The sequence below is a fragment of the Myxine glutinosa genome, chromosome 8 (genome assembly GCF_964187855.1).
Source record: "Myxine glutinosa chromosome 8, kmMyxGlut1.1, whole genome shotgun sequence".
NCBI classification, from domain to species: domain Eukaryota; kingdom Metazoa; phylum Chordata; class Myxini; order Myxiniformes; family Myxinidae; genus Myxine; species Myxine glutinosa.
In genome coordinates this window covers 88,730,445-88,755,518 of record NC_136268.1, presented here as the reverse complement: position 1 = coordinate 88,755,518, position 25,074 = coordinate 88,730,445, and the positions used below count along the sequence as shown (strand labels likewise).

The 25,074-nt window shown below is 44.0% G+C and overlaps 1 protein-coding gene across 1 annotated transcript in view; it reads left to right on the top strand.

The window, feature by feature from the left end:
- Positions 1-25,074, top strand: part of LOC137432687 (SH2 domain-containing protein 4B) — a 145,956-nt gene that overhangs the window by 110,227 nt on the left and 10,655 nt on the right. The window contains exons 6-7 of the mRNA XM_068124797.2: positions 5,207-5,390; positions 12,020-12,144. Of these exons, the coding sequence (XP_067980898.2) occupies positions 5,207-5,390; positions 12,020-12,144 (309 nt within the window). The remainder of the gene's footprint in view (positions 1-5,206; positions 5,391-12,019; positions 12,145-25,074) is intronic.

Below are 25,074 nucleotides of genomic sequence, written 5' to 3'. Positions count from 1 at the left end.
GTACCTTCATCGGTTTCATGGAGTCTCCGATCAGCGATTTTCCTTGCTCGGGAGGTTGAACGCGACAAATTTCTTTTCTTCTGTGTCATTGCCTTTATCACAGTCGGTCTTCCAGTCACTCACTCATAGACAAATTCAATTTTTTTCACTTTTACGTTTACACGTGGTAATGAAGATTGCAACTTCTGCAATCAAACAAACGACGCAAACGCAAGATTGCAACTCTGCGTCGTGTCGTGGGCGTGGCCAACGTGGCCTCATGCTCCCAGGTGATTGGCTAACTCGAGCTCGAGTGAGCCATAATGCGCTACGTTATGGCAAAAAATATGGATCTAAAGATGAAAGAAAAAAAAAAACCTATGTGGTGTGAATGGCAATGTTCCTCGCTGAAATGTGAAAAAACTGAATTACGTGCGAACGCATAACTGTGAGATTATGGCGGCAAGGTTGGAACATCACGTGATCGCTCTGAGCGAATCAGCGCACTGCTCTGCCACCGGCTGAGATTCCGTGTATAATGTTCCTCGCTGAAATGCGCTGAGGTAAATATGAATAAAACATATGGATCTCGTCAAATATTTTTAGGTAGGCCATGTTCTTCCCAGGCTCAATGACCATGTCTATGCCAAATATCAAGCATGTGAGCCTCTCCGTTTAGGAGTCTATCGGTAACATTACACACACACACACACACACACACACACACACACACACACACACACACACACACACACACACACACACACACACACCCATTTGTAGTAGATGTATGGCCCTTCAAGAATGCAATAATGCACTGCAATTCATGATATTCTCCAATATTCACCAAAACGATCCAGAAAATGTAGAGCTATTACGATTAAAAAGGAAATATGAATAATATTATAATAGGAATGTAATGACTAGATTAATTTGACATCATGGTCTTGGTATCCATGTTAAAGATCCTCTACCCGTAGCTCGTGCACATTCTCCTGAAAATGGTTCTCACGAGTTTGTGTTTCCGCGTTCTGCATTCAACAACATACCTCTTTGTTTCCCTCTTGTGCCGTGCGTGTGATGCCTCTCGTGATGCCTCTCTGACAGCATTGACAGGGCTATTTTCCTCCACCCTTCTGCACACATGATGGTATTTGGTGACTTCAACGTTCACCACAAGGAGTGGTTGGTACACTCTCAATACTGACATTCCTGGTGTAGATGCCTATAATTTCTAAATCTCTCAAAATTTCACCCAAATTGTTTCCCACTTATATTCCTTCTGATGCTTCTGATCAAGGAAGATACTTGCTTGATCTGTTTTTGTGTTCTAGCCCTGATGACTGTGCTGCCGATGTTCTGCCTCCAATTGGTAACTCGGATCATTCCATTATTTGTTTGTGTCTATTACTACTCTTTCTCAACTCCAGTGCATCTTTTTCACCACACTGTTTTAGTTTGGGAAAGCTGATTCGGATGGATTTCTTTAATTTCTTGCTGTTGTCCCATGGACCTCAGATTCTAGTCTTGGTCCTGATGTGGCTGCCGAAGATATATCCTGATGGACTTAGCACTGGTATGGACATTTATGTTCCTTTGCACATCTATCAAGTGAAGGTTCATTCCCATCCATGGTTCACTCCGGGTTGTGCATCAGCAATTGCTCATCGCGATCACTATTTGGAGCAATACCATGTGCAAGGGTCTCGAGTGTCATCTGTTCGTGAGATCATTGCGGGGAGATCATGCCACAAACTACATAAGTCAAACGCAGGGGAGTGAAGAGTAACAGAGGAAGAATAGGTCACAGGCTATAACAACATCCAATCACAAGATCTCAAATCTTGGGTTAAAGCACATAATTCAAACTCTCAGGGGGTGGTGAGCAGATGGGGGGGGGAGGGAAAGGAGGGTGGTGGAGAAAGAATAGGGTCACACACCATAACACCTCCTCTCTCCCCACTCCGCCCCCCCTCCCCCCCCCCCCCAAAAGAAGAAAACTTTGCCCCAAGTCGAGTTTTCTTTTACAAAGATAGATACACTATTTTTTACAGTCTCAGCACAGCATAATACATTGCAGCAAACGAGCAGCCGATGGCTGTGACATTTGCATGCAGCAGGGGTAATAGAAACAAATGTGCGTCACATTCTCTTACACCTGGGGTAGAGCATCTGCTATGACATTATCTTGACCAGCAATATGTACATTTTATCAGTGGGTACTGTATACCCAAAGCCACCCATCATGATGGTGGCAAGCTGCAGGGATAATATACATCATTGAAAAAGGTCTCTGACGACCAAATACCCAAGTTTGGAACCTTTTCCAACTCTGCCTCATCCTGCTGTCCTTTCTAAGTATGGTATTCCATGACTACACAAGCAGGAAAAAGGCATGGGAACTCATCTTGCAAATCCTTAGTGTCTTGCTTAACTACAGGTTGTACACAGGGAATGGAGTCTCCCACTCTTTGGAATGTCGGTGGGTTTTGGCTCCTTCCTTGTGCTTCACGAAGCACCGACCTTATCCCCCTCCAAATCATTTCCTAACAGAAAACACCCTCTATTGGGAGAGTTGGGGCTATCCCGGCTGTCACTGGACCAGTGACCAGATCAGACGTCCGGTTCACCCTATGTAAGGGAACAGGGGCATGGCTACCTTCAATGCCCCGAATTACTGCACTTGCACACACTGAACTATTCTCAATCGGTGACGGAACATCATGCAACATCAGACTGGGCTGTCCCGGCTTCCCTCAGAATAACTTCGAGCTTGAATTCACCATCACAGGACACTTGGCCCTTGATGCAAAAGTTTTACAAATGTCCAGTGCAGGACTCACAAGGTCCACATTATCTCCAGACTTAACCCTTTGAGTACGGATGACGTCCAGTGCCGCAACCCGCGAAAAAGTTTTGTGTACGGATGACGTTACTACACGTCATAGACGACACCTATAAATAGATCGTCAGTACGTGGTTGCATACCAGTACCAAAATGCCAAATTAATCCCGTACCGGGGGTATTTTTATCAAAAAAAAATCCCATACTCAAAGGGTTAACTGACATGGCACAGTCATTGAGGCCGACCACTTTTTTTTTTTTCTTTTTTTTTTTTTTTTTTGGCTACAAGATCGAGGCTTGTGTAAGAGCTAACATTAATAAATTTAAAAAACCGACACACAAAACATACAAAAAGGGAGTGGGAGACTAGATGGGGAGAGAGAGGGAAGCACACAAGTACAACAGCAGAGAACAGGGACAACGGAAGATCTGTGGGAGGGAGAGGGCTTGGGGGGAGGAGGCATGGGAGGGGTGGGAGAGGTATAAAACACATGGACACTGTTAGGACTTCCAGGAAAGAAGTTGGTATTTCAAAAAAGTGGATCTTGGGTGGATTAACGGGGGTAGAAGAGATCAAGGTTTTGGATTGGGGAAGATAAGAGATGGTGGTGAACAGCTGTTTTAAAGACCTGGAGGGAGGAGTGGGATTGAAGAGAGTGAGGGAGTTTGTTCTAGAGGTGGGAGAAAAGAGGAATGAAAGAGTGAAGGTGAGCAGAGTCTTGATTTTGGCAATTTCACCAGAAGAGGGTTGCTTGCAGATCTTGTGCGACCTGTAGGAATATTTGCGGGACAGAGCACAGATAGAGCCGGGGGAGCAAGGCCGGATAGGAGTCGGTGGAAGACAGAAAGACCACCTACCTGCCTGCGGACCACCTACCTTTGGTTTTAACCAACACGATAGTTCTAGTAGAGTCTCCCTGCTTCTCTTCTTTTTGCAATTTCCAGCAATTTGACCTCAGATGTCCCCTCTCGTTGCAGTAATAACACATTGGAGCGTTGCTCCTGCCAGATCCCTTATTTGACCAATCATACTGTCTAACTGGAGACTGCACCGACGGACCCTAATGGTCTTTCCACTCCTCCTCTGACTGGTGTTCACTAACCACCTTCTTGTTATACCCCATCGTACCGTAACCAGGAAGAACAACACTTTTTTTGTGGGCAAGCTCATAATCATCTGCAATAACTGCAGCTCTTTTCAACTCACCCAACTGTATGATCATAAAGTTGTGTCCTAATGTCTAAAGGGATACTGTTCTTAAATTCTTCCATCAAGATGACCTTTTAAATTACCACTCTTCTCGAGACCCTTGCACATGATGTTGAGACCCCTGTCTGCTCCTCAAAGTGATTAACCACTGTACAAGAGTTCTTGAGTATGCTAAGCAGCAATATGCAGCTTCTGCAGTCAATTCCATGGCGACTCAGCAGCTTGGCTCTTGGGACTTTTGGTGGATTGCCAACAGTGTACTCAACCACAAAACAATCTTCTGTACCTCCGCTCTTTCATGGACCTGAGGGTGCTACTTAACCTCTGGATAAGGGTAACCTCTTTTCAAATCGTTTTGTTCCTAATTCTACCCTCGATGATCAGGGACACCCTCTTCCTGGTTTTCCATCTCATGCAGACTCTGATACTCCTGTTCCATTTGTCACTCCAACTAAGAAGGTTGCCAGAATTATCCGTACTCTCGAGTATATCACCCCAACTGGCCGCGCCGCCTCCCTCACCTCCACCACCAGAGGGGGCACTGGGCAATTGCCCAAGCTGCCCCAGAGCTAAGACTGCCCCTGACTCCACCCCTCCTTCTCATGTGTACATAATAAATATGTCCATGTCAGAACAGTTATTTATCAAACAAGTTGACTATCGTGGTATATTTGAAGACTATAAATGATACTCCCATTTGCTTAACGTTCTCCGTTTCACAATTGATGCTTTCAACCTTGTTCAAGAGCACAATTAAACGTGTGTGTGTGTGTGTGTGTGTGTGTGTGTGTGTGTGTGTGTGTGTGTGTGTGTGTGTGTGTGTGTGTGTGTGTGTGTGTGTGTGTGTGTGTGTGTGTGTGTGTGTGTGTGTGTGTGTGTGTGTGTGTGTGTGTGTGTGTGTGAGATCCAATTTTTATCAAGAGAAATGAATGCTAATAGGTTAATATACCTTTCCATTGTGTACTGATTATAATGCCACCTTAAATCTAATAATCTAATAAATCTTTCCTTCTTTAGAGATATTGTGCACACTGAGCTGGCGTTTGTATCTGTTTGGCTTGAATTTAATTTGCTGGTAAAGCAAACTTTGCTAAAATTTATAAAATGCCACTGAATTACCTTTTCTGACGTTCCATAGCGTCTTACATATGATGCATTCTTTGCACCTGTAGTACGTAAGTCAAAGGAAGCTGATGAGCTGAGGCGACGCCGGGCAGCACGGGCACGTGAGGAGTACAAACGGCAGTCTTTACGTGCCATTGAGCATGGTACAGTTTCAGACCTCAAAAAGGCATTCGGTAATGGATCGGGAGGCAAACCAGCACTGCCTCCAAGACCTGGAAAACTCTCCCCCAGGTAGGCATACCTGTTGATACTTCATTCTATATTGCTGTTTTGAGGTAATTAGTACACCCGTTTCCTATAGGGGCAGCAGGAAAGGTCATTCCTCTCTGGTGTATATATAGATTACAGTTGATCTAGGGTCCAGCCTCAAGAACATCGGGGGTGCGTTCATTTACCAAGTTTCTTGTAGAGAGCTCGCCAAGTGGTTTAAGCATTCAAGCAAGCACTCAATTCAAAACCGTTGATTAGGAACGGCTGACTTGGCAAATGCTAGCTAGCTGCTTGGTAACTGAACATACCCTGGGTTTCCTCCCTTTCAGTTTAGTGTTAAACAGCAGGAGCGACTGTTTCAAAAGGTAATCATATGTGTTTGTGGTTTATAATACTTTACTTCTGGTGGGGGTGCTCCCACCAAAACGCCACGATAAGCTGTTTATACACGTTAACACAGCGTTCGTTCAAGGAGGCAATACCCCTTGGGGAGGTGGATATTATAAGTATTAATGTTGTTTTGCAATCACATTAATATTATGCTATTATCATTAGCATTGTTATTAGAAGCAGCCTTGGAAAAACGCCACAAAAAATGCCACGTTGGCAGCAGGAAGAGTCATGTTATTGATTTTTGTGGGGTATATCGATTACAGTAGATCTTAGTTCAGTTCTGGAAGTAAAATTTGCCTCATGGATGTCGAGATTACTCCAAATTTCTTTCAGTTTAGTGTTAAACAGCATTATCATATGTGTTTGTGGTTTAAAATAATTTTACTTTTAGTAGGGGCCGGTGCTCCCACCAGATGGCATGATAAGCTATCTATAAACATTGCCACGACATTTGTTCAAGGAGAAGTTATTATTCCTATTAATTTTGTTTTGTAATATTAATATTGTGCTTTTGTTATTACAAGCGGCATTGGAAAAACGCCACGATAAAGCTATCTTAACACGGATAAACGCCTCAACACGCAACCCCATTGGTGGGGAAAACCCCTTTGGGATTTTCTACAACGATTTGCGGAAATGATTACTACAACCTTCATCGTGTGACCCTCAGTCATCCTGTCAAGTTTGGTTGAGATTGGATGAGTAATGACCGAATGTATCATGGTCAAAAATCGTCAGACACAGACACCTGGATTTTAGTATGAAATTTTAACTGCAGGTGTTGCAGTCTCCATTTTTGGGGGGAACATTTTTATGTGTCAGAATATGAAGCATCACATCCCCAGCAGCATGTCAACAAACCTGAGGAAGACATTATCATATCATTCCCTTTATGCTGCATTGTTTGGTCGATTTGCGTTTGGTCGATCGCTCGACACGATATCCTCATTGATCCAATAGCATGAAACCTAATGATCCACACCCTCATTTATTTGTGGAAATATAACGGCTTCTAAGCTGAATGGAAGTGAGAAATCAAATATGTACTTGCTTCTCAGCTTTTTGGTCAACCTGCTTCATGTAGCAAGGCAGTTGGTTTGAAAGAAACAAACAAACGAGGCACCAATTTGGATTATTTTCTGGACTCTCCAAAATAATTTCTGGCATTTTTAGGCAAACCTTTGTATGTCCTGTTTCTTGATTTCTGTTACAGCAAGCAAATAGAAGCTCCATGCTTTCTTTGCTGAAGAGATACACAACCTTTTGCAACTAGGAAAACCAGGAAGCAGGTACAGCCAAAAAAAAAACACATGGTATATGCCAAAAGAAGACTCATTTGCTTGAACTGGATGGCCAAACCATATGAATATGAATGAATGATCGTTTTAAGGCCATTTTCCCCGCCAGAGCGGGGGTTAGCCTTGCGGGCCCCATGACAATCATGGTTCCCTGGTTGAGGCAATGTTTTTATGGCCGGATGCCCTTCCTGGCGCCAACCCTTGGTCGCCTCTTACGATGCGCAGGGATACGGTGTACCTATTCTAAACCAGGGTACACACCGGGATCATTCATCCCAGCAAGCTGGTACTCAATTTGCCGACCTCGGAAGGATGACAGGCTGAGTCAACCCCCCTGGCGTTAATTCTGCGATCGACCGGGATTCGAACCCAGGATCCTAGGATCCCAAGCCTGCACCCTAACCGCTAAGCCAACACCAGGCTACAGCCAACACCTAGCCAAACCATATGAATGCTAAAAAAAAAAAATTATATACAGTATATAGTATATACATTGACACACACACACACACACACACAATTGTTGGTACTCTGCCTGGAGGCTGACAATGTGCTGCCAAATAAACTTCATGGCAAGAATTATATTGGGGTTTTTTCCCGTTGTCTTCCCAAATGGTAGTCAAGGCAGGAATTTGTAATTTGTTCAGGGTGCCGGCGATAGCTTGCCTACTCTATGCGAAGAACACCATGAGATCTTTGACATCCACCAACTAGTGCGAGCAGATGGCACACCAGTCTAACGTCCATCCAAGGGACGGCACACACATTGATGAATCGCCCTGCCTGCGAAACACCAGGATGAGAGTTTCTAGATGGGTTGGGATTCAAACACACCCAGGAGGCGAGTGTGTGTACCTACCTATAGGTTATCCTGCCAGCCCATACAGGTGCACAAACCACACGCGAATGGTAATTTTGGACTGTCTTTCGCTATAGTTGTGACATTTTTTGAGGCAGCAATTAGTGGTGGCTACATTTGTGTGATGCTGTTTGATTTACCAGTTATTTTTAGATTTTATTTTCTTATTTTTCATCCATGTCAAAAATTATACGTATAAACTGGGAACTTGCTGGCACGTGGTAGTCATGAGTAATGCCTGCAACGCTGCGGTTTGTTTATTGGTCCATTCGGTAATTGTTTTTTGCGGTGATAAATCAATAGCTATCCAATTTGGAGCTCAACCTAGTCGATATCTCAACCGGATTGGAAGCAAGATGTGCACATGACGATCCTGTGTCACGGTGCTTTTGATTCGGCACGGACCAAACTGGGCTGATTGAGCAGCCTTGTTGGAGATTTTTTTTATTATGTTAGAGAATGCTCCGGAAATCATTTGCACACAAACCTGCTGGTTCATGTGACATGAACTTTAAAATGCGGTGCCGGTTCTGCCAGCATGTTTTGTGTGCCATGTGTACTTGGGGTGTTGAGCACTCGATGGCTTGATTATCAAAATAGACACAATTACATTTTGTCTCCTTGACACCATAGTGCTGGCTCTTAAGTAGCAGGCTGAATAACCTTTACATTTGACTCATCTCACTTGGAGGACTGGAGGGACTTTCGTGGGATCATTGAGACAGAGTATGAAATAGGGAGAAAAAAAAATTGTTTTCCAATATTTTTATTATTCTCGAGATTTTGATGATATCTCAACACCACCACACTTTCAGAACCGATTTTTATTTATTGATTGTTTATGGCCGCCATTTTGCATTGCTCTGGCAATTGAATTAGCACATTCCGCATACTTTTGTGCTCATGCCAGGGAGCTCTTCTTTCAAGAGGGAAGAGTGATGTTAGTCCAAGTTCGGTGTTACCTTTGTCACCGCAGGTGGATGGAGGTTATATTTTCACCCCTGTCTGTTTGTCTGTTTGTTATTTTGTACATTTTTCAATTTTCGTCAAATGTCGGTCTGTCTCATTTCTTTGTTTGTATTATGCATGTTTGTTTGTGGACGGATTTGGAGGATATCTGGTGGAGAGTTTGGGTGTGACAAGATCGAAATTATTAGATTTTGGTGAAGATCTGGATCCAGATTTGGAACTGAGAATTTTTTAGTGATTTTCCACCATTGAGATATATAGGGCAAAAAAAAACCGATATATAGCAGGATATCTTAAAAATTGTGGATGGATTCCGATGAACCTTGGTGTACAGGTTGGGTGTGTGACGAGGACTAATTGATTCGATTTTGGTGAAGATTTGAATCCAGATACGAGATTTAAAAAATTTTTAAAGTGATTCTTCACCATTAAAAGGCCAAAAAACGATATGTAGCATGTTTCAAAAAGCTGTGGATGAATTATGACAAAACTATGTGGATAAGTTGAGTAAGTTACAAGAACAAGCCGATTATATTTTGGTTCAGGTCCGGATCCAGATCCAACCAACCAGTGGGATACAAAAAGGTAAACTTCAGCCTGGCGGAGGTATGCTCTCTACCACATGCCGTTCTAGTTGACTTTGCAGTCATTGAGGAATATATTTAAAAAAAATTTTTTTATCATGTTCTGGCTAGGCTCAACCTAGCCTTTGTACTTGTTTTTTTCTTTGTATCTCGCCTTTGGATTTTTCATTTTATGCTGAATAACTTGCAACCTGACAGGATGGCCTAAATGGCGGACCTAGAGGTGTACGCATACTCACTTCTAAACTGTGGTTGTTAAAGATCCCATGGTGTCCTTCACGTAGAGTAGGCGAGTTATCACCAGCACCATGGCCAAATTCCAAATTCCTGCCCTAACTAGTCGAACGTCAGGCCTGGGAAGCCAGTTTGTGAAGAATCATGCCAAGTTTCCCCTGGCTGACCCACCCAAGAAAGGTGGGATCATGGTGGACGTTAAGGAAGAAGAAGAAGATTCTGAATAACTTGGAATTTGCAACATTATACAAATAAGTGCTGCACTCTTGTCTGCTTTGAGTAGAGTAGAGGTTGTGGTGATATCCTCCACAACCTTCTTTTCGAGTCATGTCGAGGTGCTTCTGAGAGTTTGTTTGTCTCCAGGAAGAGGAATGAAAGAGTGAAGATGAGCAGAGAGTCTTGATTTTGCCAGGTTCACCAGAAGAGGGTTTCTGGCAGATATTGTGCGACCTGAAGGAATATTTGGAGGACAGAGCACAGACAGAGCTGGGGGAGCTAGGCCAAAGAGGAGTATGTAGAAGACAGAAAGACCACCAACCTGCCTACGGTGAGCGAGTGAAAGGCCCTCAGAATCGGCTTCATCGGGGGAGATTCCAATGATTCTGAAAGCTTTGGTTACTACAGCGTGAAGCTGAGCTCGGTGTGAGGCAGGAGCACCAGCCCAGAGGGGAGAGTAGTACTCCATCAAGCTGCAGATGAAAGCTTTGTATGTGGTGGGGAGCTCAGGTGTGCCAAGGAAGGACTTCGCACGATGGAGGATGCCCAGTCGGCAACTGACTTTGGAGGCCGGCTTGGAAATGTGGTTTTCCCAGGAAAGATCATAGCAGACAGTGAGACCCAAAAGCTGGAGTGACAGAACTTATTGGAGAGGATTGTTGAGAAAGTAGATGGGAGGGTTGTCCAGATGGTCTTTTTGGAGAGACATAGTGAGAGTGTGAGATTTGTCAGGATTGAAAGATATGTTCCACTTGTTTGACCAGTTTGTGATATTGTCCAGGTCTGCGGAGAGTGAGGAGGCTGCAGACTTTCGATCTGAGGGATGAGGTATGGAGCGGCAGAGAGTGGTCATCAGCAAAGAGATAGAGAGGATTTTCCAGAGTCAGAGAGATCATTGATGAAGACCAGAAAAAGCACAGGGCCCAGCACACTGCCTTGGGGAACTCCAGCCTGAACAGGAAGGGGAGATGAGAGAATTCCATTCAGGGCCACACGATGACTACGACCAGAGAGGAAGTCTGCAAGCCATGCGTGGAGGTTTCCATGGATACCATAGGTGGCGAGTTTGGTGAGCAGGGCAGGGTGCCAGACCGTGTCAAAAGGAGATTTGTGGGGAGTGTCCTCTTTTCTGTGGGGGAAAAGTGGACACTCTGACTCATACCTTGTCAAATATGAAAGAAGTGTAAAAGGAAAGTGAAAGAGAGAAATGGAGGCACATACCGTTCGTGCCAGATGCACACCATCAAGAGAGTACAGAATATATAAGATAACAATTGGGTGGAAAAAGTGAAAGAGCTTGGGAATATTGATTGATTGATTGATTGTGTGCTCTGGCTGAAGTCAGGTCCTTGGCTGCTTGACAAGGGTGATGCTTGGTTTTTTGCCAATACCTTCCCTGCAATTAGTCAGGACATGAATTTGTAATTTGACCAGGATGCTGGTGATAACTCACTTGTCTTGGCATATAAGGACACTGTGGGATATTTACCATCCACCAACTAATGATAGCAGATAGGACACCCAGCTCAACATCCATTCGAGGGACCGCGCACAAACACTGATGAATCACTCTGCCTGTGAAACACCGGGATGACAGTTTATAGCTGGGTCCGGATTCAAACCCAGGCTAAACAGCTAAGAGACGAGTATATGTATCTCCAGTCCATCCCTCGAGAATATATGGAAAGGGAAAGTTTTCCTTTGCAAATTGATGAACAGGAAAGAAGAAATTTAGAATGAACAAAGAAGGAATAACAGAGGGCTACATTAAAATGAAGATGAGTTGTAAGTGAAGGGGATATTTCTTGCCAACTCCTAATTTATTTTAACATAAGTACTGAAAACATGAATGTGCATGTAATCCTTCACATGTCCTGAAAGCAATGAATAACTATAAATGTAGTTTTCATTTATTTTAAGGAAGTACGTTATAGTCAGGTGAGGAAGCCTGTAGGGAAGTTAGCAGATGAAATAATGCTCAGTTTTCTCTTTTTCTTTCCGTCTTTCACCTCAGCAAGACTCAATCCAATAACATCACCAGACTGACCTGACAAGGCACTGTCACACACTGTTTTCTGCCCCTCCTGTCTCTGACAGAACAGAAGCTCGGCCTCCACGACCGCAATCCCGTGAGGCCGTGGTGCAATGGTTTCGTGAACGTGAGCTTCCTCGCAGGGCTTGTTATGATGGTGTAAGCACTGCAATACCCGCTTGGTTCCATGGTAAGGTACCTGTTGCAACCTTTGGTCTTTTTTTTTCCTGAAGTTGGTTGATTGTTTTATTTTGATGGAGCAGCCTTTAGGTTTAGGAAGTGCAATGACATTGTAACCGAGGGGACTTGGTGCAGAGCAAGCCAATGACCGGATGTGACATTTGGAGTTTGATTTGTTATGCTGTGAACAAGAAGGATACTAACCTGCAGTGCCCAGAATAACAGGGACCAAAACGGGCAATTTGTGTTTCAGCCTACATCCAACATGATAATGAAATGATTTGATTAACAAACGTTTCTTTGGAATTAATTACCAGTTTGCAATTAGCAATTTTGTCTTCACTAACTCACCTCTACATCCAATGCGAATCAATGCAATATGCAACTCTGCATTCTATCCATCACAAGATAGTCCACTTGATTTTGATTATTTCATATAAGCAAGTAGGATATCCATGAATTGCACTAGTATGAGCAATTTCTGTATTATAAAAGGAGCCGTGTCTGTCTGTCTGTCTGTCTGTCTGTCTGTCGTGTTATAACTTGAGAACGGATTAACGATTTCAACAAATCCAACTTTGGTGGATTCAGGTAACTCCTGGGAATGTTTGTGATGCAAAAGAAAACGAAAAAAAAAAAGGTCAGGTTGTGTGTATGGGCACATGTGTCGAAACTGCAAATGCCAACTTGCGACGCTGGTTATCCCCGCATGGAGAGCAGGATCTCCCAGGAATTATTTTTGTTAACTTGAGAACGGATTAATGAATTTCAATGAAACCACTCTCAGGAAGTAAACACAACCACTTATCCCTTTCCCTACAACAATGTTTATCCACAACGTTGATTCCAAATCTCCACGAATCCAAACCATACTCATTTACATTAAAATAAAAACTCTTCCTTCATCTTCTTCTTCACTTATAATAATGTCTCATTCGATCCCGTTTCTCATATCGATTAGATTCAGAAAACGCTTGCTATATTCAATACATTTATATCGCCCGATCAAACAGTATTTCTGATTAAACACAGCCTTTGAAAGCGTCACAAAGCAGGTTGCTCTACTTGCAATGCAGGTGAAAAAAGAAGCTGCATTAAAGGGTGAAAGTTAATATTTATTTTCTCTGAAAACCTGTCGGTCAAAACACTATACCATCTATTTATTACATAAGCAAAAATGGCAGAATTTCCCTCTTCCCCTCTGCACTGTATTCTCCATACGTGAGGGGTGGCGGACTGATGCAGCATGGTTCTTCACAGAGGGGAAGATGCACGTGACCTCAAATTCTTCTCATGTGCGTAAATCTATCTCTATCTATAAAATTGGTATCCCTGTCAGGGAAGCCACGGGTCTTGTATTCTCATCCTCATAATGGAGTCACCACGAGAACATGGCATTCATGTTCCGTAACATTCTTATGAGTGTTTATGTTGACAAATAAAAAAGGATGAAAATTACAAGCACCATTCACCTGACTCACACCATGGCATGTCTACAATAATCACAGGTTATGCAGCACAGTGGCCGACAGAAATTGCATCACATGATACCCATAACTTTAACGCAACAGCAAAGGTTACAAAACGATGATTGTTTTTTCTTAATCAGGGACTTAAAATAGCTGACCCACAACAAAGAAGCATGTTGCATAGGAAATAGCATATTGCCCTCTGTTTCGTGTTTTCGTGACTGGAAAGTGTCTAAAAATGCAAAAGCCACCCGTGTCTGCTCAAACTTAACTTGATGAAAACAACAGCTTACTCGTAAAAAAGATGTAAAATTTATTAATGCTCTCCATATTCTCATAATGTAGGGCTACCATATTTTAAATTTCAAAAAAGAGGACACTTCAGAGAGGGACACTGAAAAAAGAGGACACTCTGGGGAGGAACACAAACACTGAGAGGGGCATGGGGGGGAAGAGGACACTCCGGAGAGGGACACTGAAAAAAAGAGGACACTCCGGAGAGGGACACTGAAAAAAAGAGGACACTCCGGAGAGGGACACTAAAAAAAGAGGACACTCCGGAGAGGGACACTGAAAAAAAGAGGACACTCCTGAGAGGGACACTAAAAAAAGGAGGACACTCCGGAGAGGGACACTGAAAAAAAGAGGACACTCCGGAGAGGAACACTGAAAAAAAGGAGGACACTCCGGAGAGGGACCCTGAAAAAAAGAGGACACTCCGGAGAGGGATCCTGAAAAAAAGAGGACACTTTTCAAGAGTTTTCCTTGTGTATTGAGCAATTATTGTATCGGCTGTCTCATTGGGTGTGTCCTGGACCTCGGCCTTCAATGCCATTGGACAATCACTAGACCCTAAATGTCATTTCTGACGTCCCTTGCCGCTACACATTCAGCAGAACAATTATAAGTTTTGATTTTATCTCTATTTTTAAATATTCAAAAATAACCTGGGTTTGGGGTCCCTTCAAACACTGCATTTTACTTGCCAATGATCAAAGCTCTGGTTACACTTGGTGTCTTTAAATGCTTCTGAGACGTTAAAAATAGGAAAGCGGAAGAAACGCAAGAGTCAATTCTAATTTATCGCAAAATATGCAACAAAGTTTACTGTATTATGGAATTTTTGCAATACCGGTACAATGTTTATACTCTTTGTGCTTTGCGACCTCTGTCAGGGTGATAGTTATGCTCTGAAAGCAGAACCTCTCTGGACAGATGACTTTGCTGACCAAAGTGCTTGTCATTGTCTAAAAGCCGATGGAGTATTGCGGACTTTTTTTTTAAATCAAGGTGTCGTCACTACAGGGTAGGTAGTTTTCTCCATCTTCCACCATTTTTCAAATTAAAGGTGTCGAGTATAATTGTCACAAAGATAAGAAAATTGAACTTCCCTCGACAGCTCCACTTTCTTGATCAAGAGCTTGCTGTAGATAGAGAAGGTGAGACTATGAACACTTTTTCAATATTTTACTGAAACGAGTATATTTTTAAATAATGTAAAATACCCTTTGGGGTAACACCTTCTTGGTGTAGTAATAATGGTTTTATTCAACCAAACATAAGCATTCAAATGTAGGGAAAACATACATGGCTGCAACATAGTACATTATAATATAACTAGAACGACACTCGGTAGATAGCATACCTCCGCCAGGCTGAACAGTTTGTTTTGTATCCCACAGATATGCCGGATCTGGATTCGGACTTGAACCAAAATCTAATCAGCTTGTTCTTGTCACCTAACCAACTCGTCCACCAAGTTTAGTGATAACTCGTCCATACCTTTTTCTCCCCCGTCGCACAGCGGAGCGAAAGGGGGACTATGGTTTTCCCCTCCGTCCGTGTGTCCGTCCGTGTGTCTGTCCGTCCGTACGTGCGTCGTGTATGCGGGCGTGCGTGTGTGCGTGCATAAGCGAAGGACCGCATTCGAATTTGGTGTGTGGGTGCAACCTACGTCAAAATCCAAGATGGCCGCCGCCATGTATGTCTGATGCCATGTATGTCAACCTTGTGAGCTGAATATCTTGAAAAATAAGCGAAGTACCAACTTCTAATCTGGTGTGTGGGTGTATCTCGGCACAAGGAAGAACGCTATTGAAAATTGGGTCGCCACGTCAAAATCCAAGATGGCCGCCGCCATGTATGTCTGAACCTTGTGAGATGAATATCTTGAAAAATAAGCGAAGTACCAACTTCTAATTTGGTGTGTGGGTGTATCTCGGCACAAGGAAGAACGCTATTGAAAATTGGGTCGCCACGTCAAAATCCAAGATGGCCGCCGCTATGTATGTCTGAACCTTGTGAGTGGAATATCTTGAAAAATAAGCGAAGTACCAACTTCTAATCTGGTGTGTGGGTGTATCTAGGCATAAGGTAGAACGCTATAGAAAATTGGGTCGCCACGTCAAAATCCAAGATGGCCGCCTCCATGTATGTCTGAACCTTGTGAGTGAAATATCATATCATAGCATGTTTTCTGCGTCTTCCACTTTGTCAACTCACATCACTTCCCCGACGGGGAACCGAGGCGTAACGCTTGTTTAAATATCATCTCTATATATATATAAAGGAGGTGTGTGTGTGTGTGTGTGTGTGTGTGTGTGTGTGTGTGTGTGTGTGTGTGTGTGTGTGTGTGTGTGTGTGTGTGTGTGTGTGTGCGTGTGTGTGCGTGTGTGTGTCCGTCCGTGTGTCCGTGTCCCCGCTTATAACTCAAGAACTACACAGCGGAGAAAAGTTTTAGACAGATTCGGAATCGGCATAAAATCCCGGTGGTTTTAGGCTACGTTTTATTTTAATATCAATGGTTTAAAAAAACCGTGCCAGCTGCAATTCCATGGTGTAGTTTGTGGCGGCGCGAGACGTTCGGGGTGTATTGCAATGGTTTGTCGGGTTTGGCTGTGGGTCCAAAATAGCTCCCATTTCCTTATGTTCTTCCACTTTTATTTTGATTCTTCTGTTACAACGCCTTCCTTATCTACCTTATATCCCCCCGACGAGGCCTCTACATAATTTCATGCGGCAGAATTTCGTGCATTTTGAGTGAAAGAAGTGAGACGAAGTTGTAGGAGGAAGAAGAGGCGCGGTCACTGTGGAGGCCTCGATCGTGAGTGGAAATGGTGGGAATTGCATTTGTATCGCAAAGTAAAGGATCTGCATTCATTTCTGAACTTGCATTGGTGGATTGTTATACATCTGCATTATTTTTCATAAAAAAACTTTATGTTGAACTTTAAGGCTCCAAGCACGGACTATATATATAGCCCTCATTGAGGTAAAAATAAAAGTAAAAAGCCTGCTATCGCTTGCCAAGCTAGCCGTTCCCCCCTCCCCCTCCACTCCCCCTCCCCTCCCCCCTCCCCTCCCCCCTCCCCTTCCCCCTCCCCCTCCCCCTCCCCCACCCCCTCCACTCCCCTCCCCTCCCCCTTCCCCCCCTTCCCCCCTCCCCCCTCGCCTCCCCCCTCCCCCTTGCCTCCCCCCTCCCCCCTCCCCTCTCCTCCTCCCCCTCCCTCCTCTTCTCCCCTCTCCTCCTCCCCCTCCCTCCTCTTCTCCCCCTCTCCTCCTCCCCCTCCCTCCTCTTCTCCCCCTCTCCTCCTCCCCCTCCCTCCTCTTCTCCCCCTCTCCTCCTCCCCCTCCCTCCTCTTCTCTCCTCCCCCCCTCTTCTCCCCTCCCCCCCTCTTCTCCCCTCCCCCCCTCTTCTCCCCTCCCCACCCTCTCCTCCCCTCCCCCCCCGTTCCCCTCCTCTCCCCTTCCTCCTCCCCTCCCCTTCCTCCTCCCCTCCCTTCCCCCGCCTGGCAATGCCGGGTACTTCCCATGGCCAGCTGTACATGGGCTGCTCGAGGGTTGGAAAACCAAGCAATCTTTATGTCTTGGCACCAAGCAAGAAAACCAGAAATGTTGTATACCAAGAGGTTTTGAGAAATTGAAAATTGACAAAACGTCATGTGGGAAATGTACTGTGATATTGCTCTAAAATATACATGTTCTTTTCATCATATATTTGTATTATTCTTATTCAACCCGGGCGAAGCCGGGTACCTCAGCTAGTGTTTTATATCGCTTATTGCCCGATCTCTCAATGGTGAAGAATCACTTAAAAATTAAATAATTCTCGTATCGCAATCCATATTCAGATCTTCACCAAAATCTAATTGATTAGTCCTTGTCACACACCCAACCGGTCTACCAAGTTTCGTCCAAATCCGTCTAACTTTTTGGGATATCTTGCTATGTATCGTATTTGGCCCTATCTCTCAATGGTGAAGAATTACTTTTCCGCCCATGTCTGCTCAAACTGATATCCCACTGATAACATTTTTAAAATATCATGTTATATATCGCTTTTTGCCCAATCTCCCAATGGTGAAGAATTACTTTAACAATTATATTAGCCAGATCCGGATCTTCACCAAAATCGAATCATTTCGTCTGTCACATATATATATATATATATATATATATATATATATATATATATATATATATATATATATATATATATATATATACACATATACTACCTATAGCCTGGTTGAAGGGGGTTCAATGTATATATAACACATACATGTATAACATATACATCTTCAATGTATATATAACATATACATTGAAGAAGAAATGCGGGCAAGGGGGTTAACAAGGGGAGATGCAGAAAATAGGGCGAAATGGAGAAGATTGTCATGGGGACCGCACGGCTAACCCCCGCTCTAGCAGGGAAATGGCTTTAAAAATGCCTGTTGTTTGTTGTAGCATGGTGTTGGCTTAGTGGTTAGGGTGCCGGCTTGGGATCCTAGGATCCTGGGTTCGAATCCCGGTCGATCGCTGAATTAACGCCAGGGGGGTTGACTCAGCCTGTCATCCTTCCGAGGTCGGCAAATTGAGTACCAGCTTGCTGGGATGAATTATCCCGGTGTGTACCCTGGTTTAGAAGAGGTACACCGTATCCCTGCACATCGTAAGAGGCGACTAAGGGTTGGCGTCATGAAGGGCATCCGGCCATAAAAACATTGCCCGGACAAGGTGTCCGTTATAAAAAGAAGGCTGCCGGAATGGCCGACGCTCAGGGCCGCTACCGAGCGCCGGCGTTGTAGTTTCCTGACTTGCCGAAGGAGCACGGCGGGCAACAATTCCTCGCCTTGTGGCCAAACCTGGCGTGGAAATGGCACCAGGTTTGCGGCGAAGGCGGAGGCCGCGGTTTTCGCGGTGGTGGTGGGCGTGGCGTGGCGGTGGCCACGCGGTGTGCATCAGCCTCGAGATCCACGAGGTGTGGTGCATCAGCATCAGGGTCAGCCTCAGGATGCGCGACGGCCACGCCAAAACTCGCCTGCGTGTCCAAAGCCGCGAAGAACCTGTCGGCCTCGGCAGCGAGAGCTCGGGGTTCCGTCGTCACAGAACCGGCCAACGCGAGGCGGACTCGTGCCGGCAGCTGGCGTCGAAATAACGCCCGGAATAGAGCGTTCGGGGTTTCGTCGCCCATCAACGACAGCATATGGTCCATGCAGACCGACGGTCGCGTGTCACCGAGCTCGGGGAGGTCCAGGAGGCGGTCGGCCCGTGAGGCCGAACGTGGCGAGGAGGAGACGCTTGATCGCCTCGTACCTGCCGTCGGCCGGTGGGTTCCTCAGGACCGACACGACGCGAGCGGCCGTGCCGGGCCCGAGGGAGGCGACCACGTGGCAGTACATGGTCTCGTCCACCGTGATGCCTCGAAGTCGGAACTGGGCTTCTGCCTGCAGGAACCAAACTTCGGCTTGAGCCTCCCAGAACTCGGGGAGTTTGATTTGGACCGCGTTGGTTGCCATTGCTGTGGCGGGTTCAGGTGGTCAACGACGGCTGAGCAGAACGTCGGAGGGTCACCAATGAAGCGCGGTGCTACGCGCGCTACTTGTATAGCAAAGAGGAAGCGGACAACGCGGTAGGTTGAAAAGAGTCTTTATTTCAAGAGCTCCACTGTAGCACTGGAGCGCTCCGGGCTGCGCGCCCGGTGTATATCCCGAGGCCACGCCTACCCCTCGGGTGTGGCCGCCGCCCACTTGGTGCGCGGAATGATGCCCTCACGCCAGTGAGCTTTCGTGTCCGCCACAGAACCATGATTGTCATGGGGCCCGCAAGGCTAACCCCCGCTCGAGCGGGGAAAATGGCCCTGAAACGATCATTCATTCAATCATTCACATGTACTATCTCTCTGCCAAATTCCTTTTGAATCTGTACACAACTTTTTGAAGTATCTTGTTCACAGACAGACAGACAAACAGGGGTTGAAAACATAACCTCCATCTACCTTCGGTGGTGGAGATAAATAAATTGAATGTTAATTAACATGCAGTGTGCTGTATATGTTTAATGGTGGTTGTTCCACCATTTATTTGTCCTTTCCTTTCAGGGAAGGCTCTTTCATTTGTTTCATTTCATTTCAAATTTGCCTTTCAGGCTCGAGTTTGTACTCTAGGGTTTAAATGTGATGCTGCTACAATTACGCAGCATTGCCAGAGTGATGCGTACATTACCATTCTCCACGATTTACAGGTAATCTCAGTACACCTTGCCACAATTGTTTTGGAGCCGTCTACCTTTTCAGTTACAGCAATGAAAATAAATACACACTTGTTGTTTAAGGCCATAAAACATGGATATCAGTTAGAATATGATACATTTCATTTGTATCGTAATGCTAGATATCATTATGTATTGTAAGGTATTATGGAACACCGTATCCCTATTGTAAGGCATCCCGGTGTGTACCCAGGTTTAGAATAGGTACACCGTATCCCTGCGCATCGTAAGAGGCGACTAAGGGTTGGTGCCAGGAAGGGCATCCGGCCATAAAAACATTGCCTCAAAAAGGGAACCATGATTGTCAAGGGGCCCGCAAGGTTAACCCCCGCTCTAGCAGGGAAAATGGCCTTAAAACGATCATTCATTCATTCATTGTAAATATAGGCCAAAAGGGTTTGTGCACCTCTATATACCAGTGTGCACAGTACAATACCCATCAAGCAGTTTGCATGTAAACCAAGTTATAGTGTTCAAAGTCACCCCATTAAAATTATGATCATATTGATTATCAACCTTGTTATACATATTGTAGAGGACCTTGTTATTGACCTTACTTGGTGGCCCTTGTAAATTTGTACTGTCAGAAAGGCCTTGCCTTTTTGTGCAAATATCCTTCCCTCCATTGTGATCTTTTTCACCACAATTACCTTGTGATATTTTATCTTTGGAAATCAAGAAAATCAAAGTTACGGAATGTGTAGAAATCACCTAATCATGCATGGGCGAGCATCATTGGCCAGTCTGTACTTGCTTGTAGAAGGCAAAATGTTTTTCTTCTCTAGGTTTTCATTAGGAGCTTGCAAGGGCTTGTTGGTGCTTTCTAGTACTTGGTCTGTGTAGTTGGTGGGAATTTTTTTTTTCATGGTGCAGCATATGCATGGTAACCTCTTTTGTCTTACAATAACATGAATGATCGCACTGTTGTCTCAACCTGCGGCAAAATCCGGCAAAGGCCAATTGGGAAATGCATATTGAATGCGCTCTTGAAAGATTAACTCAACACCTCTCATCCATGACAGCCTCCACTAAGGTTATATCAGACCAAGCTGATTTGTCACAGTCAAGGATTGTTTAACCCCAATATGGGGCCGTTCAAAAAAAATTTTTTTTTTTTTTTTTTTAGGGAGGCACATACCGTGTCTGCTAACGGGCTTAATTAAACCTTAATAATTTTTTTTCGACATTGATTCGATTTTTTGGGTTCCCTCGTCGTGAGTAACACTCGACCCAAAGAGAGCCAATGGAAATCCTGACAAAACAACCCCAGGCATTGTATAATCAGCAGAGGCCCACAGGCCTGATGTTTTGGGCCCCAAAGCCTCCCAGAGCACTGGAACCAAAATGGCGGTCATATTTCGTCTGGATGCAGTGGTGGATGGAGTCGAGTGACAAATGTGTGTGGGGTCTGACCAATGGGTGCACATTTCAAAAATCGACCCCCCAACAAGAGCCAGAACAACAACAACAACAGCAACAACCATGCTGAGCGATTGTAGACTTCGACACGTTGGAAGTAAAAATAACGGAATTTACATGCGTCTCCATATCTTGCAATTTTAAATATACTGGTACTAGAAACACCTGCTCCCTCCGGCAATTTACCCGGAATGTTTCTAGTTTGTTTTATGTCTAAAAACATTCATTGACCTGTTTGTTTCTGCTTAAGTGGCGATGTATAGTATCTATGTAAATGTGTATCATGTAGTGCTGTTCCTGCTGGGAGTGGGTAGTACAAGTCATAACTCGTTCAAGCAATCAAAGATAGCATACCCTCGCCTGGACTTGTTTCGTGTGGTTTTATCGTATGTATTTTATAAATATACTCGCATTCTAATTGTACCGTACATACTCGTACTTTATAGACATACTCACATTCTAATTGTACATACATTTCTGGAGGTACTCAGTTGAAAAAAAGAAAAAAAGAGAACATCTACTACTGGCTACCTCTAGGTGGCGTTTGTGGCCTACATCAGCACATTCTGTGTGGACAAACAAAAATGAACAGAAAAATCAACCCAAATGCAATATCCTCTACTCTGGCGGTGGCAATCATACTAAAATACGCAACTTGGTGTCTGTATCTGTCTGTCTTGTCTTTTTCACCGCGATACATTCAGACGTTACTTATCCAATCTCCACTATGGACAAAAACATGACAATTCCTGCCGCACTCATTGGGAATGGGTGTAGTCATAAAATAAAACTTCAATTCTCCAAAAAAACTTTAATCTACTATATAAGAGAGCTGTTGGTCTGTCTGTCTGTCTGTCTATCTGTCTGTCTCTGTCTGTCACCATTTTTCTCAGATGGCTGAACAGATCTTTGTCAAACTTTCAGAGGTTCATCGGTGAGTGCCTGGGAGTGTTTTCGGCAAAAAAATAAAGAATAATTTTGAAACCAAAAAAATTCGTTTTTTGGAGTTAAAAAAAAAAAATGCTCGATAGTTCCTCAGCCTTTTTAAATTAATGACGGTTATATACAAGTACACATTCGCATAAATAAATACAAAACAATCACCAGACATTTGAACACACAAAAAAATCTCCGGAAGTAAACAGTCACGTGAAAAAGTAAGTACACCCCATGGATGTAAAGTTTTGACTTTTTCAACATATTTCAACATACAGTAAATGTATAGTATTGTATAGTATTGATCTTCATACAGCTATTTGATCTTCATTTCAACAATATTGATAGTTAAAGGTGATATAATATAACAAATATCATGAAACATTTACATTTTGTAGTCCATTGTATAATTTAAATAAACATAAATGCAAATTTCGCATGTGGAAAAAGTAAGTACACCCTTGGCTCTAATAGGTGGTATTGCCCCCTTTGGCAGAAACAACCTCAAGTATACATTTCTTATAACTGTCTACCAGTCTCTGACATCGACTGGGAGAAAATTTTGCCCACTCCTCCATGCAGAATTCTTCCAGCTGTGCGAGGTTTGAGGGGTTTCTTGCATGTACAGCTCGTTTCAAATCCCCCCACAACATATCGATGGGATTTAGATCCGGGCTTTGACTTGGCCATTCCAGAACCCTCCATTTCTTTCTTTTCGGCCATTCCTTGGTGGATTTACTGGTATGTTTAGGGTCCTTGTCATGTTGCAAGGTCCACCTTCGGTTGAGCTTCAACTTTCCGACAGATGGCCTTACATTATCCTCAAGCACCCTCTGGTACAATGAAGAATTCATCGTGGATTCTATGAGGGTGAGCTGCCCAGGCCCTGATGCAGCAAAGCTGCCCCAAACCATAATATTCCCACCACCATGCTTTACAGTTGGTATCAGGTTCTTGTGGTCAAATGCTGTCTTTGGTTTTCACCAAACATGTCTTTTGGTACTGCAGCCAAATAGCTCTACCTTTGACTCATCTGTCCAGAGCACATTGTTCCAGAATTGCTGGTCTTTGCCTCGGTGTTCATTGGCAAACTTTAGACTTGCCCTGATGTTCTTTCTAGACAGCAAAGGTTTCCTCCTGGCACACCTCCCATGTAGATCAAATTTGTGCAGCCTCTTTCTAATGGTAGACTCGTGCACTTTGACATCAACTGGCAAGAGCTGTAGGTACCGTGATGACATTCCCGTGATGACATCAACAGTGGCAAGAGCTGTAGGTCCCGTGATGACATTCTGGGGTTCTTAGAGACTTCTTTCAGCATCTTGCGGTCTGCTCTCGGGCAGAACTTGCTGGGGTGGCCTGGCCTGAACAAGTTGGCAGTTGTTTGGAATCTTCTTCACTTGTAGATGATCTTCCGGACAGTCGAATGATTGATTTCAAATTGTTTGGAGATCTTTTTAAATCCCTTCCCAGACTCGTAGGCATCTATAACCTTCTTTCTGAAGGCCTCAGAGAGCTCTTTTGATCTAGGCATGGTGACGCCGCACACTTCAACAACAAAGAGCAAATCAATCTAAATGTCTGAGGTTCAAATAAGACAGGTTCCTCCAAGATCCTCTCCAACGATGTTCTAATCATTTGCACCTGAGCTGGTGCACCTGATTCTAATTTTAGGTATTTGAAGTAGTGATAAATGTAAGGGTGTACTTACTTTTTCCACATGCGAAATTTGCATTTATGTTTATTTAAATTATACAATGGACTACAAAATGTAAATGTTTCATATCATGATATTTGTTATATTACATCACCTTTATCTATCAATATTGTTGAAATGAAGATCAAATAGCTGTATGTTGAAATATGTTGAAAAAGTCAAAACTTTACATGGGGTGTACTTACTTTTTCACGTGACTGTACGAAGTGGTAGTCTAGCTTCTTCTTCCTGATCGGCATCACACTTAACTCAGAAACGTGATGAATGGCACATTCAGCAGCATATATTCAAGAAAAGGTGATGAACCCCCTTCCACTCCTCCCATTCCCTTCCTCACCCCTCCCTCTCCTGCCTCCTCCCCGCTCCCCGCTCCCCCCTCCCCTGCCCCGACAACGCCGGGTACTCATGCTAGTACACTATATATTTTTAGTTTTATATAATACTCTGTCTCGTGTCTGTCTCTCTGTTCTGTATGCAGCCATTAAACTGCTGGACAGAACTAGTTAAAATTTGGTGGTTGTACTCAGGGTGTGCAGTGAATTTTTTTTTTGCAAGGCTGGGATGGTTATGATAAACTTGTTTTGACAAAGTGAGTGTATTATCAAATAGTCCTGTTTGTTGGTTTTAACTGATGTTTTTACATTAACGATTGTCTGTATGAAACCCATTTGTTTCAGGCTTGGATTTTAAAGCTTTAACATTAACGATTCTCTCAATGAAACCTATTTGTTTCAGGCTTGCCTTTGTTTGTTTCAAGCCCCTGATGGAGATTATCTCTTTAAGTGGCAGATACGTCAGTTGCCTGGCTCGGTCGCTTTTGCAATAACTATAAGTCAGAGCCAGAGCCAGG